Here is a 17,626-nt window from a genome sequence, read left to right on the forward strand (position 1 = left end):
TGACAGACACACACGAGAGTAAAAGGAGACCAGTAGGGATAAGAAAGAAGTTGAGTAGAGGGATCAGAAGTGAGTATGATTATAGTACGTTTACATACATACATACATACATAGACACACACACACACACACACACACACACACACACACACACACACACACGCGCGCGCGCGGTTAGCACACGCCAATAATGACAAAGGGCAAATAACTGCACAGCTCCTGACACGGTGATCGCTGTGAGTCTAAACTTCTATACACAACAACAAGCATGGCTCCTACATGTCTTTATCTCTCAGTTAAAGGGTTTACTTTCACTTACTCCCATGCTACTATAGTAGTTTTTAAATTTAATTAAAGGCAATTAAGTCAGTAAAATTTTAGAGGAGAAAAAATTTTTCCTTTCATAAAGATGATTTCCAAAACACACAGTTAAATACCTAGTTTGAAATAAAAGGAATACAATTACCAAAATCTGAGGGTTTCGATTAGCTGTGGGTCTTTGAACTACAGCAATGTGTAAGCACAGGAAGATACCTGATACCCATAAGGAAATCCATCCTCCAAGAAGCACGTGCTACTATTAACCCGACTCCCGGGACACAGGTTAGCAACAGGATGTGTACGTACTTGGTAGTTCCAGTAAATCTCTGGGTGATTTCTTAACCCAATCTGCATAACCATGAATGACTGAAACCCCAGGATTGGGGACGATGAGAGGACACAGCTCATCTACATGCACAGTGCTATGTTTTAATTTGAGCTCTAGAGGTGTCTGGTATAACTGCAGATCCTCATCCAGCTTCCTCTGTCTCAAGCCGAGTTTTTCCAAATGAACTTTGAATGGGGATTCAGATAGACTAGAAGAAACAATAGATGAGTCAGAAAATGAAGACGTTGAAATTTCCCAACAACCAAACTATGCTTTATCTCTATCTTTCATCAGAATGAAAAGGCATTTCACTGCAGTGTTTGCTTTCTGAGACAGTTCCATGTAGAACATGTAACTAAAGATCACACTGAATCTCTCATCTTCCTGCCTCCAGATTCCTCCAAACCATGTGAGTACAGGCATGCGGGCACGGGCCACTATGCTGGGTTTATGCTGTGCTGGGACTGGAACCCAGAGCTGCTTGCGTACTGTGCAGACCCTCTACCAACTGAGCTACACTCACAGCCCTCAGAGCTTAATTCTATTTTTATAAGTGATTGTTCAAGACTTTTTATGTGTATATGTTGTGGTCAGGGCAGATGACTGAAGAATCCAGAAGTAGGCGACAGATACCTTGCAGTGAGAGTTACAAGAGGTTATGAGCTGCCCACTGTGGGTGCTGGGAACCAAACTTGGTTCTCTGGGAGAGTAGAAAATACTCTGAAGTCAGCCATCTTCACAGCATCAGCTTCTTAAATCTTAAAGACTAATGAGGTCTAATGAAATAGTAACGTGTAAACTTAGTGAACAATAATTTCCAAATGACCAATGCTGATGTTTAGCAAATCATGTATGAGTAATGATACAAAGTGTAAGATAACCAATAAATTTTAATACAACAAAGCACAGCTCAGGGTACAAGTATGGGAGTCAGTAGTTACTTGTTTCACTACTTATTTGGACGCTACAGAATCTAACTATCAAAAGTTATATGTAGGATGCCTAGTTTACAAATACTTTGGTGTCAAAAGTTATGAAGGTAAGCTTATATATACTAAATGTTTTCTTGAGATATGTCTCATATAAACCTAAACTTGATACATAGCTAAGAAAGACCATGAATTTTTGATTCTCCAGCCTTTATCTCTTAAGTGACTAGATTCTATGTGTGTACCACCACATATGGCCAGCTTCTAAATTACTTAATTCCTTCACTTGTATCTGTTTTAAAATTTTTTTTTTTTTTGGTTCTTTTTTTCGGAGCTGGGGACCGAACCCAGGGCCTTGCGCTTCCTAGGTAAGCGCTCTACCACTGAGCTAAATCCCCAGCCCCCGAACTTGATAATTTTTAAAGTTGATATTAATTATCTCCAAAATAATACAATACCATAATCTAGAGTCAATTAGTAAATTTAGAATGGATTTTCCTGAGATGTTCATTAAACTGATTATTTTTATTTTTCCAAAATCAATTCAAAAAGTAATAAAGTAATATTCATTTAATCCATAGTAAATATATACAAACTTACTAGGCCTATAAAAAATACATAAGAAAACTGTACATATTCAGTGTAAATGCAATACATTTTGTATGGTAATTACCAGAGGACTAAATTGTAGGGACTACATAGAAACATATGTGATACTATGTACCCAACATATATGAAATACTTATACTTAGGTTAAAAATTTATATAGAAAGATCAAAAAGGAGGGTGCTGACCATGGGTTTCTTGATAACAGAACAGCCCCAATTACAATGTGGACACCCCCACAAAGCATCAATCAAGAAACGTAACTCACGATTTAACAGCTACTGGATTGGGCAGGAATCCGTATTCCATAGACTCGGCAACCTGATGATTTTCCAGTTCATGAGAGCCATGCAGTTGTTCTCCACTATTTGCAAGAGTCCAGTTGGGACCCCAGCCAACCCGAAATGAACGTCCCATGAATAAGGCCATGTCCATCAAGAGTTTTCCCTTGCCATATGTAATGGATTTTTCAAGAGGGACTAGGCCTGGTTGCCTGCGTATCCCCACTGTTTTTAGGGGAACTTCAGGGGCTGGGCTGGGCACTGTGAACACAGTGGCCAGGGGTAGAGGGACAGACCAGGGGGATGTGGATGGGACGTTCATTAGAGATGATGTTCTGGGTGTGCGACATTCTTGCACGGAGGCACTTGGTGAAAGAAAAGTTCCACTTGCAAATTTTGATTGGAGCAACCCACCAACTGAAACAAGGAGGAAAAGACACTTAACAACCCAGTTTGCTTCTTCGCTAAAGATGAAAATTTTCAGACAGATTTTTATAATAATCACTTTTCTTTGAAGACAAGTAGCCTAAGTCCTATGAAGACCAGGCTAGCCTCAAGATTATTCCTCCTGAGTGCTAGGATCAAAGGTGTGCACTAGTTGTTTTTCCAGATAAGATTATTCTGTATAACCTGGCTGTCTTGGGACTCACCATGTAGACCAGGTGGGCCTTGAACTCTGCCTCCTGAGTGCAGGATTAAAAGTGTGTGCCACAATATTTATATAAAAATTTTAAATTATGTATATGTTTGTGGGTATGTCAACAGGACTGTAGCTGCCTGTGGATGCCAGGTGTCCCACGTTCTGGAAGCTGGAGTTACAGGTGGGTGTAAGCTGCCTGATGTGGGTGCTAGGAACCAAACTTGTGCTTTCTCTAAGAGCAGTATAAGCTCCCTACCACTCAGCCATCTCTTCAGTCCACAATAATCACCTTTTCAGCTACGAAATCAAAGCAAGGACTTTAATGATTTTATAAAGGAGAAACAAAAACAAGAATCTTCAAGGATTAACAACAATATTAAAGACAATTATGTGTACACTTCACTTTTCAGTAACATTGATCGGGAAGTGTTATTGCTGCTCACATTAAAACTGAGGAAACTGGGCTTAAAAAGGGGGCCTTTCTAAGTCCATGGCACTATCAAGTGACGAGACTGGGTAAAACTGTTCCTAAGGGTCATATCCTTACTGAAATCCTATATGCAATAAAACTATCTTTAAAATGATGGATGCAACTGGAGACAGCAATTTACAGAGAACTAGATCAGTTCCAAAAATACAAATATTGCATGTTTTCTCTAATTTATGGGTCTTAGATATTGCACTTTCCTGATATTATTTATGTACTAATGACATGAAAGTAGAAGAAAACTTGTATGGGGACCAAGAAAAAGGAAAGGGTAAAGTAAGTAGCTATAGGGGATGGAGACTGAGCTAAAAGGACATTGTAACGGCTAGAGAGAAGGCAGCCCATCAGTTAAAAGCACTTCTTACTCTTGCAGAGGACCTGAATTTGATACCCAGTGCACACATGGTGGCTCACAACTTTACTTTCAAGAAATTTGACACTTTCTGACTTTTATAGGCACTGCATGTACCTGCCTTACATACTTGCATGCAGAGAAAAAAAATCAATACACAGATAAATCTAAAAATTTTGAGGATATTATATTTGCACAAATATAGCCTTATATATAAGTAAAATACAAAAACAGCTGGGGGTGGTGGCACATGTCTTTAATCTCAGCATTCTGGAGGAAGAGGCAGGCAGTGAGTCTGGGGTCAGGCTACACAGAGACCCTGTTTTGAAAACCCAACCACAAAAACCCCAAAATAAACAAAAACCCGAACAAAATAAAACCACAAAACTCAGATAGATTAAAACTGAAGTCCTGGGCTGGAGAGGTGGCTCAGCGGTTAAGAGCACTGACTGCTCTTCCAGAGGTCCTGAGTTCAAATCCCAGCAACCACATGGTGGCTCACAACCATCTGTAATGGGATCTGATGCCCTCTTCTGGTGTGTCTGAGGACAACTACAATGTACTTATATATAATAAATGAATAAAATCTTAAAAACAAACAAACAAACAAAAACAAACAACCCCCCCCCAAAAAAAAACCCCGAAGTCCTGACATTATGAACTTAAGGAGAGGTAAGAGGACAACTTTAGGGAGGTGGTTCACTCTCTTTACAAGGTGGGTCCTAAGAATCAAACTTGTATCTTTACCTGCTCAGCCTTCTTGCTGTTCCTTATTTACCTTTTCAGAAAACATTAACAAAATTTAGTTCTTCAGCTTTCAAAGTATTTTGAATTACAATTGCCTACTCACTGATATCAATACTCCACAACCTTTTTTTTTTGACATTTTTCAAGAAAAAAAAAAAAAGTTTTTCTGCCTGCATGCCCGTGCACCATGTGTATGTAGTATGTGAGGAGGCCAGAAGAGGGCACTGTGTATCATGGACTGGAGTCACAGATGGTGTTGAGAACCCAGACTCACTGGAGAGCAGTCAATACTCCTAACTGCTGAGCCATCATCTCTCCAGCCAGTACTCTATAAAGTATAATCTGCAATCCTAGTAAGAAAAGGGAAAGTTTTAAAATTTAATATGTGATTACCCCACAGGGGTTTTCAAAGGTTTAGGGAAAAGTAGATACTTGAAGTTTACTATCAAAAAAAGCAGTAAGATAATGTAAGGACTAAATAAAAGGAACATGGTCAACTTGTGGAATCTAAGTATTGTGGTAGAGTTTAGATTAGAGCTTACTATGTAATCCACACTCACAAGTGACTAAAACAGGGCTCTCACTCAATGAGACAACTTTAGGGAGGTGGTTTACAAGTGGTTTCCCAATAAAGAGGTACTTATGATGCTTAAAACCCTGCCATGTCAGCACTTTTACCTTTTCTGTTTTAAAATGTGTGTGCATGTGTGCATACATGGAAGTCAGTGGACAACTTCAGGAAGTAATTTCTCTCCTTCCACCATGTGGGTTCTAGAGATCATCAGTTCATCAGGCTTGATGGCAAGTACTTTTTATCAGCTAAGCTAATTCACTGACCCCACCCCCCTTTTTTAAGAAATTATTTAGTATGTATGCCTGAGTGCTTAAGTGTATGTATATGTATATACACCATGTGTGTGCCTGGTGGCCAGGAGGCCATAAGAGGGTGTCAGATCTCTTGAAAATGGAGAAGAGAGGGTTATTAGCTACCATATGGTTTCTGAGAACTAAACTGGAGTCTTCTGCAAGAACAAGTATTCTCAGCTGTTGAGCCAAGCTCCTTGGGTCCTGCTATGCTGTTCTGGGTAACCTCAAATTCACAGCAATCTCCCTGCCATAGATGGTAGGAAGAGGATAGTATGTATTTAAAAAAAAATTATGCCTATTGTTATAGTTTTCAGAGGTTCTGCTAAAGAAATCCATTCAGCTTAGAAGGAGAAATATGAAAAGCAGAATCGAGCTGACAGTGTCCTTGGAACCAGCACATTTTATACTGTACCTATGGAGCGGGATTTTGAGGAGTGGGAGGCTGAAATGGGGAGTCTAGGGGAGCAGATCTCCTGAGCAGTGTCTCCTCTGGAAGGGAAGTGACCGAAGCGCTGCTCCATGGCATCTACGTCTTCTTCATCCACAAGCAAGGATGCTTTCATGATCTACAAATCAAAGACCGTAAAAGAAAAATGCAGTGTATACGAACCAAAAAAGTTTCTTTTAAAGCCTGTGCCCAGAACAAGTGTAACATTTTTGTGAGCAACACACTACTCCCCCGTTTGTGCTTCACTCAGTAAATGATCTTTAGGTCAAACAAGCCAAAGGCTAAACAAAAAGGTTGAGCTAGAGGATGAAGGAGGGAAATTAAACATCTATTTACCGAGCTTCTAAAATTTCTATGTTTGAGATCTCAAAGTTACTTTATAAAGCAGACTAAGTACAACTTAAGGAACTAGTAGTTGTTAAACGGCTTGTCAAAAGCCAGGGCAGTAAAGTTACAAAAACTGCTGAGAAGCCAGGTCATGTAAGCAGAGACCATGTTCCCGCCATCAATACAAAGTTCCTCACTGACTAGGAGTACGAAGCCTGCTTCCTTTTCCGTTACAGTGAGGTCTCAACAGTTTTACATGAGTACTCAAAGCAGAGATGTGACGTGACAGAAGAGACTAAGTATTAGTTTGGTTTTCTGTCATAGTAAGGGTGGGTCAGCTCGTCACCTGTAACACATGTGGATTAATTCCCAGTGAAGACGCGATCTGTGTTGATGCGGACACGGGCTCCTGATCCTCAGGTACACTCTCTTCTAACACCGAATCCGGAACTGGCTCCTGCGTGATATCTACCATGTCGCTGTCCAGCTCCACAACCCTCCCTAACTGCTCCACTTCTGGGCTCTGGCTCTGCAGACAGCAAAAACAGAGAAGCAACATTAACTTTACTCAGAATATGATAAAGAAATACTATATTCTCCATGTTCTACGAGATGAGAGCAGATAATTCCTCTCGGAACTATTATGAGCCAGAGTTGAGTATCTGAGTCAATGCTCACATAGTGGTCTTCATAGACAAAAATTACACCTTTCTTCTCTTTGTTAGCAACTATGATTTCCTGGTTTACACAGGGTCACCCTGACTTCCCAATGACTGGTAGTTGAAGTAAGTGGGAGGAGAAAAAAGGCACGATTATTAGATAGGCATGCCCCCAAATTGCATTCTTAGTACACAAATAATTCCATTTTATTAGGTGTTTGTTTTGTTTGCGCGTATATATATGTACTTAGAGGACAGGCTTAAGATTCCTCAGGGCTGGAATTCTAGATGGCTATGAGCCACCAAGTAGGTGTTAGGATCTGAATCTGGGTCTCTCCAACCCCAAACTTTATGTTTTTTTCTTTTGTTAGGTTTTTGTTTTGTTTTGTTTTCTGATAGAGCACTGACTGTCCTGGAACTCAGAGATTTGCCTGTCTCTGCCTCCCAGCGTGCTGGGATTAAAGGCGTACATCACTACCGTCTGGCTCTAATAGTTTTGGTTCTGGAATTTAATCTTTTGGGTGACTAGAGTCAGCTGTGCTCTGAATGTGCGGTCTTATGTGAGATGTGAGAAATGTTCACACTTCCCTGAAAGGGTAAATAAGCAGCAGTATTATGGGCAATTCCAATCTGGGAATAATCTTGTTTTAAAGAATCAAAGTCACACCTATTATTTATAAAGCAATGTTAAAAGAAATAATTGTTACAATGATGGTCTGAGGAGATGGCTCAGTAGTGCAAGGAGGTAAGTTTAGATCTAGAGCACCCATGAAAGAAGTCAGGCATTGTGGGGCACAAGCAAGGGGCTCTCTGGGCTTGCTGGCCAGTGAGACTGGTGAGCTGCAGTTCAGTGAAAAGCCCTTTTCTCAATAATATAACCCCCAGTCTCTGCACACATGACAGTTTATAATAATATGCTTATAAAATGGAAGTGCACTATAAACAAACTAGTTTAATACAAATTTGTTATGTTATATCCTAAACACATAGAACCTAGTAAAGTGTTAACAAGTGACTAAGAAAATTCATAAAACATTTTCAAGACAAAAGGTATTATTATTTCTCCTAACAAGCTATAATTTACATCATATAACTCATCCCTGAACAATGTCTGGCTGATTTTCCATGAGTGCCTTATTTTATGCTATATCTTAAATAGATGCTGTGATGTACGTAGTTTTCTTTTAAAGACGGGACTTGAGCTATAGCTCAGTAGCTAGGACATGGGCTGAACTTACAGAGGACTCAGGTTTGATTCCCAGCACCCTCATGGTGCTTCCCCTGGTCTGGACCTCAAAAGCCTCCAAGGGATCCAATGCCCTTTTCTGGCCTTTGAGGGAAAGGCATACACAAAGCACACACAGACGCAAGCAAACATCTATAGACAAACATATTTAAAGTTTTACACCTTTATTCATTTGGGACACAGTGTCTCACTACGTAGGCCTGGCTGGCCTTAAATACACATCCTGCTGTCTCAGCCTCTCCAGTGCTAGTTGTAAGTTCTTAAGATCTTTTGAACAAAAATAGCCACTATTGGTCAACATTTTCGATTTCTTCTTTAATTGGACATTTGCTATGGCTATCCTGTGTTCCTTTAACAAATAGCCTTGCTGAAAGAATGGGTGACCCTATGAACAACTAGAAAAGAACTGAGCAGCTATAATACAAGGGTGACATTGCCCAAAAACTGCTTTAATAAAGTTAAGATGGTGCTCCCAAGGTAACACTGGGCTTACGTACCAAGTTCAGTGGCACAGCACATTCCTGACATGTTCAAGGCACAGGTGGGTTTGACAGCAACCATGACAAAAATAAAAATTAAAAAAAAAAAAAAAACCCCAAAAACCCAGAGTATTTAAGGTGAAGCTATTAGCATACAGGAAAATCTTGGGGATGGGAACTTGGTAACCACCAAGCAAGGGGTAAAGTAAGAGGCCTAGCAAGGAGAATTGTAGTATGTTGCTCCCATATTAATAAGTACAGGAGACATTCTTCCCGTAAGATCCCTAATATGTTTACTTTTTTAGACAGGGTCTCAATTTGTAGCCCGGACTGCCCTGAAACTATGCAGATTAGACTGGTCTCAAGCTCACAGAGATCCACACACTCACCTGTGTGCCAGGTGCTAGGATTAAAGGCTTGAGGAACCAGGTCTTTCATGTGCTACTGGGATGGAACCAAATGCCTTGGGTATCCTAAGTATATGCGAAGCTGAGCTGTACTCTCAGCCAGAGCTACCTTTCAACAAATGCTATGATAGTCCACTCTACCAGCAAGATACTGGTTTTGACTGCCTCAATACTGTTCTTCCTATTTAACGCTATGTATCAAAATGTATTATCATTTCTTACATATGTGTGGTCTACTATGCAGTCATGGCTTAAAAACAGGAATTACAGTTTACTGTTTTCTTTACCTAGTAAAAAGAACATCAACTAATTCAGTGAACATGTGCTTTGTGCTTCACACCTAATGCAGCACCTGGCACGAAGCAGAAAAAGCAGCTGACCATAAAAGGACAAGGACTGAAGACAGGGAGGTAAAGAGGGAAGAACAACTTACTATCCTCACTATCATGTCACTAGGTTTCACATGAGGTTTAGGCTACACCATTTTCCTTATCCACAGCACTAAGGCAAAGTGGGAGGATTTCATGACTAGGTTAGAGATAAAGGGGCACAGGACACACTTTAAGAGAGTGCTGAAGAGCAGTCATTAAACCTAGATAACACACCTAGTAGGGTGGGAAAACACATAAAGCTGAGAAACTGGCAAGTATCCAGAATCCCTGTGCACAAATTTCACTGAAGTATAATTAAGAAAATTGAATAAACTCAACAAACTACCCTAAAATATATTTTTCAAGAAATCTTTGCAGACCAGTTTTCAGAAGCCAGTTAGAATAATAGAACACTGTAAACTGAGGGAGAGTGGGGAAAAAACAGAACTCTGAAGAGGTCTGTGGGAATGAAAGATATTTTCTGGAAAAAGTTGTGTTAATAACTGGATCAGTTTAGAATAGTATCCTTTTATTTCAAGTCAGCATATACAAATTGTATCCCCTAAACCCTGATACACTTTTTCCTGAAGAAACAAAAACAAACAACCCCCCCCCCAAAAAAAAAAACGTTTTAAATTGGAGATAGCTCAGCAGTTAAGAGCACTTGCTCTTGCAGAGAACCCAGGTTTGGTTTCCAGAGTCCACATGGTGGCTTATAACCATGCAAAACACAAGGATCCAGGCATCTGATACTTATAGGCACTAGGAATGCAATGAGTACACATGTATACATACAGACAAAATATACATAAGAAAAAGATCATAAACCTTTTTGTTTTACATCTTTGAACATGAGGTTCTGAGGAAGCTGACTATCTTGACTTACTATCACTGAATTCAGGTTCATTTGAACTACAAGGTTGAGGTAAGAGCTACAATCTATGTCTACCCAAGTGTCAAAGGTCCCAAGTTGTTCAAATTTTAAAATCTGCCCATCATCTAGGCATCAACCATCAGCTACGGAGAATTTACTAAAGATTAAATATGTCAGAATCCCATGGGCAATCCATGGAACTCACACGATGGCTGTTCTAAGAAATCAAGCTTTTGGGGCTGGGGAGATGGCTTAGCAGGAAAGTGCACTGACCATTCTTCCAGAGGTTCTGAGTTCAATTCCCAACAACCATGTAGTGGCTCACAACAATCTATGTGATCTGATGCCCTCTTCTGGCATGGAGATGTACATACAGATAAAACACTCATTATATAAAATAAATAAATCATTTTTAAAAAGGTCAAATTCTCCAAAATATTGAAGCACTCAGCTACATAATGGAATCAAAACCCAGAGCTTCAAAATAATAAAACCACAGGAAAAACTTCCCACAGTAGCCTTAATTTGTCTACAACAAAGGAGCATGTGTCAACATTTTCTCTCACCTAGAAGTTATAGAAGATCATACAAAAATTTTTTTGTTCCTTAGTCATACCTTTTTTTTTTTTTTTAGGTGCAAAGCAGTATTGTATAAATGTGACCCTTAAAGTAAAATACAAATTTTCCTAAATAGCTCAAGATACGACCTGTCTTTTCTAATTCTCTCTTTTTTTAGTCTGAGGTAGTTGGTCATCTACTGTGTGTGGGGGTGGGGTGGTTTTCCAGACTTCAGAAACACCTATGGAAATCAGTTTCTCCAAGAAGGCTGTGACAAATGATTCTTTGACTCAAGAGTCCGTTCATTCAGACAATTCAGGTAGTTTCCCTGTGACAAATAAAGCACCTGATCTTAGCAACTAATAATAGTAATTAGCTACTGATGGTTTCTATCTCCCTCAGATGTCACCAGGGAATAAGAAGGGGTGTCACGAGCACTGTCTGATACAAGCAGTGTTCATAATGCACATAACCAGAACTTCTCTCTCATTTCTGCTCACTGCCTATCGACATCTTCAAAGCACTCAGTATCCTGCTCTCTGTATGCTATTTGCCAGGGTGAATCCTTGGCAACTTTCTTGGCTACAACTTGTTCTGGGATATCTTTTGCTTTCAGTTTTTCAATTAGCTCTTGTGGGCCACACTGTCAGCTGCTAAAAGCAGGAAATTAGATTTTTTTTCCCTTAGTGTTTGGTTCTGGTGATTAAAGCTGACTAACAACTGTCAATATTATATAAATTGGCTCTTTTACCTAGATGAAGTTTTTCTTTTTCAGCCATATCTTTATCACGCTACATGTTTATCAGCAGGAGGAAGAAAAAAAAAAAAAGAGTATTTGATTATGTTTTTAGAAAAGATTGTGGGGGGAAAAAGCACCAGAAACAGCAATCTGGGATAGGAGTCATAAAAGAAAAAAGATAAATTAAAAATATGTTCACTTATGGATTTCTTGAGAGAATGTCTTTACTATGTAGCTCAGGCTGGCCTGAAATTTTCTATGTTGATCTGGCTATCCTTGAACTCTAAGATCCGACTGTCTCTGCCTTCTAAGTCATACACTTATGAGCAGAGTTTTGTTTTGGTTTCTTTCTTTCTTTTTTTTTTTTTTTTTAAGATTTATTTATTACACTGTAGCTGTCTTCAGATACACCAGAAGAGGGTATCGGATCCCATTACAGATGGTTGTGAGCTACCATGTGGTTGCTGGGATTTGAACTCAGGACCTCTGGAAGAGCAGTCAGTGCTCTTAACCGCTGAGCCATCTCTGCAGCCCTGTTTTGTTTCTTTTAGGGATACCATTCTAACTTCCACATTTATCATCCCCTCTTCCACCCTATACACAAAAACATGTACACAAGATTATCCAGAAAGGGCCTCCCCAGAAATTATTTAATAAATCATAAAAATCACACATCTGAGCAGCCAAAATAATTGTAGCATGGAAAAATCCCAAAGGTCCTGCTTTTAGCAGCTGAGAGGTAGAGGGTGTTTTTACAAAGTCCCGTAAACAACTCTTCTTTGAAGGAGTAAGTCAGTAAGTTAAAAACATCACTTTAACTTGATTGAGTATAAACCACAACCTGATTGAGTAAATCACTTTACCATTCAAAGAAACAATCTATTAATTAATTTACAAACCTTTCCCCATGAGGACAAAAGGCTTATAATAGTTTAACAATACTGAGAAAGGACATTACACAAATAATTATAATAAACAACACAGTCCCTATTCTCTCCAAGCTAAATCATTTACTTGCTTTTTAAAATTATATACTTTTATAACAATTATTAAAATACAATATTAAAAGTTTACCTGAAACATAGCAAACAACTTGAGAAAAAAAACTAAACTCTTGCAGAAAGCTACTCTGACTCTAAAAAGGGATGGAGGTAAAGAATAAGATCAGACTGCACATCATGAAATCAATAAAAGTAGGATTTACTTTGCATCAACCCCACACAAGCAAAATGCTATCTCAAGCTGATCACTGATCAAAACATTACAAGTCCAAATGAGAGAAATTAAGTTACAATTTGTAGAAGAACGATCCAAACAGCAAGAGAATTCTTTAAATCTTGAGTAAAAAAATAACAGCCTGCAGCACTGTGCCCTCCCTTGCACTTAGTTCCAAGGGCTGAACAGCTGAAAAGCTGAATGACCTCTGACTTCTTTATCACGGCCGCATTCACATTCTCTGCCCTTCTCTACCTGAGGTGGGGGTGCAGGTTTGCCATTAAGAGTCATCTGGAAAGTGGTTGCCTGGCCTGCAGGGGGCAAAGGGGCAGTCTTCAGCTTCTTTGAAGTAGTTTTGGGTGGGTGTTCCTCCTCCTCTTCATCAGAATCCTGAAGGCCATACTTAGAAAAATGGGAAACCTAAGAAGAAAAGAAACCCAGCAAAGTCAACGATTAGCAGTGTTCTCTTCACTCTTTCTATAATATCTACTTTTGAAAAAAAGACAAAAATAGATTAAAGATTAAAATAGTTAAAGCAGGGGCTGGAGAGATAGCTCAGCAGTTCAAAGTACTGGTTGCTCTTCCAGAAGACCCACACGACAGCTCACACTGTCTGTAATTCTAGTTTCAGGTGTCCCAATGCCCTATTCTGGCTTCCAAGGGCACAAGGCACAGAAATACACATAATAGTTGCTCAAAATTAAGTGAACATATACAATATTAATATATATTACAATGAGCTGATCATGGGGGCACATAACTTTAGTCCTAGCAGTAGGGAGACAGGCAGGTGGATCTATGTGAGATTTAGGCCAGCTAGGTTTACAAGTGAGTTCTAGGACAGCCAGGTTGACACAAAGAAACCTTGTTTGGGGGAAAAAACAACAACAAACAAAAACCGAACCTCACACGCACGCACACACATACTCACTCGCACGCATGAGACTTACTTAAAATGTAATCACTCAGGGCTAGTGAAGAGAACTTGTTGCAAAGATCCAGGTTTAATTCCTAGCTCGCCACCTCCTTGGGCACTGGCCACTCACATGGTACACAGATGCACACGCAAAACACTCATCAACATAAAATAACAAAAATAAATTAATTAATTCAGGCCTGGAAAGACGGTTAAGGGAACTGGTTGCTCTTGTAAAGGTCCTGAATTAATTTGCCAGCATCCACATTGTAGCTCATAACCATATAAATGGGATCCAATGTCCTCTTCTGTCGTACATAGAAGACAGAGCATTCATACCATATCATATATATATATATATATATATATATATATATATATATATATAAAATTCAGTCATCATTAATCCCTGTTATATACTGCGCCATTGTTCACTACCTACACAAGGGCCTTCAACCATCTAAATTATCCAACCAGTCTAGAAGAAGAAATTACAGGACAAGATTATCTAGAACAAGCAGCAGCTAACCTCTCCTGTTTCAAAAGTATTTACAAATGAAAAGGACAAGTATGGTCCATGAGATGGATGGCTCAGCAGGTAAAATTCTTGCTAACAAGTCTGATGATCTGATTTTGACCCCAGCACCCACATGGTGCAGAGAACTGACTCCCCTAGGATGTCGTCTGACATCCACTTGTAAACTGTAACATCTCTGTACCTACCCCCCTCCCAAATCCACTTGTAAACTGTAACATCTCTGTACCTACCCCCCACCCCCAACAGAGCTAGGAAAGACAGCTCAACTGGTAAAGTGTAATCATGAGCACCAGAGTTCAGATCCCCTCCTCCTCCAACAAGAAGCTAGGTAAGGCCACAACGACAAGCTCAACCCTGGAGAGGTGGGAGTAGTTTTGGGCTTTTGGAGCCAGACAGCCAGCCAGCCTGAATCAGGGAAGTCCAGATTCAGTGAGAGATTGTTCCAAACAGTAAGATAAGCTGGGTAGTGGTATATGCCTTTAAGAAGCAGGCAGTTCTTTTGAGTTCAAGGACAGCTATTCTACAAAACAAGTGGCAGGTCAGCCAGGACTACAGAGTAAGAACATGTCTCCAGATTAATGAATAAATAAATAGCAACAGAGGAAGATACCTGATACATACAAGACATCCACTTGTAAACTGTAACATCTCTGTACCTACCTACCTACCTACACACACACACACACACACACACACACACACACACACACACACCCCAATAAAAGAATTTTTAAGAAAGACAAAGATTTTTGATGAGTTCATTTTGTAACTCCAAAAGCTAGAAGTGGGTTTAATAAACATACCTTAAACACCCAAGAACCAGTTTCAGGCCGATACTCCTTGAATTGGGCCCCTTGCTTTCTTGAGACTGCTTCTAATCTCCCCTCATAATTGATATCAGCAAGTCGATCTGGACTCTTTATTAAACACCGGGATGTTTTATCTGTTGGCCAAACTCCATCCAAAGTAACTTCAGCCTTCCTGTGAATTACAAAGAGACAAAAGGTAAATGCTTTATACTTAAAAAGCAGGAGTGTAGCCACTATGGAAGTAAGGAGCCCTGCCCTGAAGGACTAATAGACAACTGCAACGTGATCCAGCCACATCAAGCCTGGTTAGATACATGAAGAACTCCAAACATACAAAGGCACTTCCACATTCATGTTTATTGCTATACTATTCACAAGGGCTAAGATGTGGTAACAGCCTAGACATCTATCAGATGAATGAATAAAAGAAGTGGTATGTAGTTTTTTTTTCAGCAGTAAAGAAAAAAGAGATTACAGCATTTGTAGGAAATGCAGATCACTATATTAAGCAAAGTAAGGTAGACTCAAAGACAAATGCATTTCTCTCATGTGCAAAATCTAGATTTAATACATGCTTACACATAGACAGGCACACAGAGTATAGAGTTAGTTCCAGGACAGCCATAGTAAGACTCTGCCTTGAAAAACACTAGAAAGCAAAGCAAAACAACAAAAAGACATACTAGAGATCCAACTAACACCCCTGTAAATAACAAAGACTGATCTGAGTTGGTTGTGGAAGTTACAGGACTTAGGAGAGATAAGTAGAGACCAGTCTGGGCTATAGAGAGTCACTATCTCAGGGAGGGAAAGCAAACAAGTGGGGCTGGAGATGATTCAGTGGTGAAGATCAGAAGACTTGGGTTCAGTTCCCAGAACCCAGATGTCAGCTCATAACCATCTATAATTTTAGTTCCAGAGTTATCTGAAACTCTCTTCCTAGGACACTGCATGCACATGGTAAAAAGGCATACACGCAGTCAAAACATTTCATACACATCAAATAAGAAAAAGTGTAAACAAAATGACATTAACAACAACATAGAGGGAGAGAGGAAAGGACGGAGGAAGTGATTCCTTAGAACTATTCTGCAGATATTTCAAACCCAGAATCTTGGAGCTAGAAATGGCTCAGTGATTAAGAGTGTATACTGTGGGGGCTAGAAAAGCAGGACTGCCACGAATCAAAGCCAGGTTAGGATTCGATGCCACACAGAGCTATAGACCCTGTCTAACCTCCCACTGAATCCAAGCAATATATGGCAATAAAATGTTTACAGAACAAAATAAAGCAAGATTATGTTTCCAGAAAAATTCTAATTTAGTTCATTTTCTGTATGTAAAAAAATTCATACCTATTTAGTCCTTCACCCACAGGTGGCTTTTGGTTATCATCTACATAGACAATAACTTCTTTCCTCCGGATATGCACAATGTCATCCAAATTTAGATTTGTCAAATTCACATCTCCTTCAAAATAGATTGAGCCATACCCTAAAATTCAGAGGAAAATGGTTAAAAGAAGACCCTTTATGAAGGAGCAAAAGTCTCTTTTTAAAATCTGTAGTGATAAGCAAGGAAGAACATGCAACCTGTAATATCAGTATTTTAAACTTTCGAGAAACTCATGGAGTAGCTTTCTGCTAACTATGGCAAGCATGGGGACAGAGGAGTGGACTACACTGTTAGCAGATTTAACGCCTCCATTCTACATTTCTGGTGTTTTCCAGTCCTCTCAAGTCTCTGCACTGCTGTTCTATGAACAACTTAATTCCTCGTCTGCTACACAAACTAAAGTACTTGAGCCCATTTAAAATACAGTATCACAGAGTAAGTTTATTTAAAGAAAATTATCTAACAATTTAATATAAAATTGAATCAATGTATTAAGCTTAGTATATTTTCAAGTTTAATTATGAAGAATTTTGAGAAAACTAATTACCAGATCCAAACAGGTACATTAAAACCCCAAAATTCTACATGGATTTAGTCTTCCTTGCTTTATTACTTGTCAGGAAAAAACCAAATACAGGAAAAAAACAGACCCTAAAACCAAGAGTTGTCCTTAATAACATAGACATGGTCCATATGACTCCTGAACTCACACTTACCTTTACGGCCAATGGTGAAGTCAGAAACAATGCATTCTCCTTTCTCATTGGTAATTTTAGCAAGGTCATCCATAGATGGAATAGTATAATAACCAACTTTTGTGAGAACAATGCCTATAACCAAAAGTCAAAAAATACTGTGAGTGTACTTAGGTAGAACAGTTCTCAGTAGTATTAATATTATTTTCATATAACAATTTTTGTATAAAATAAGTTGGTTTTTTTTGTTTTGATTTTTGTTGAGACAAGGTCTTATGCATCAGTATGGCCTGGTATTTAAGACAAAGCTGAGACCTTGAGCTTCTGAGCAACTTGCCTCCACATACTGCATGCAGAACTTGGGGTGCAGAGGCAGAAGGGTCACTCCAAGT

General features: G+C 39.3%; 1 protein-coding gene across 1 annotated transcript in view; it reads right to left on the reverse strand.

Annotated features, from left to right (window-relative positions):
* Positions 1-17,626, reverse strand: part of Nup98 (nucleoporin 98 and 96 precursor) — a 96,962-nt gene that overhangs the window by 21,405 nt on the left and 57,931 nt on the right. Inside the window, exons 17-24 of the mRNA NM_031074.3 lie at positions 17,256-17,369; positions 16,500-16,638; positions 15,139-15,316; positions 13,137-13,301; positions 6,680-6,862; positions 5,971-6,124; positions 2,453-2,882; positions 628-857 (exon numbers count right to left, since the gene is read on the reverse strand). Coding sequence (NP_112336.2) covers positions 628-857; positions 2,453-2,882; positions 5,971-6,124; positions 6,680-6,862; positions 13,137-13,301; positions 15,139-15,316; positions 16,500-16,638; positions 17,256-17,369 — 1,593 coding nt within the window. The remainder of the gene's footprint in view (positions 1-627; positions 858-2,452; positions 2,883-5,970; positions 6,125-6,679; positions 6,863-13,136; positions 13,302-15,138; positions 15,317-16,499; positions 16,639-17,255; positions 17,370-17,626) is intronic.

The sequence above is a fragment of the Rattus norvegicus genome, chromosome 1 (assembly GCF_036323735.1).
Source record: "Rattus norvegicus strain BN/NHsdMcwi chromosome 1, GRCr8, whole genome shotgun sequence".
NCBI lineage: Eukaryota > Metazoa > Chordata > Mammalia > Rodentia > Muridae > Rattus > Rattus norvegicus.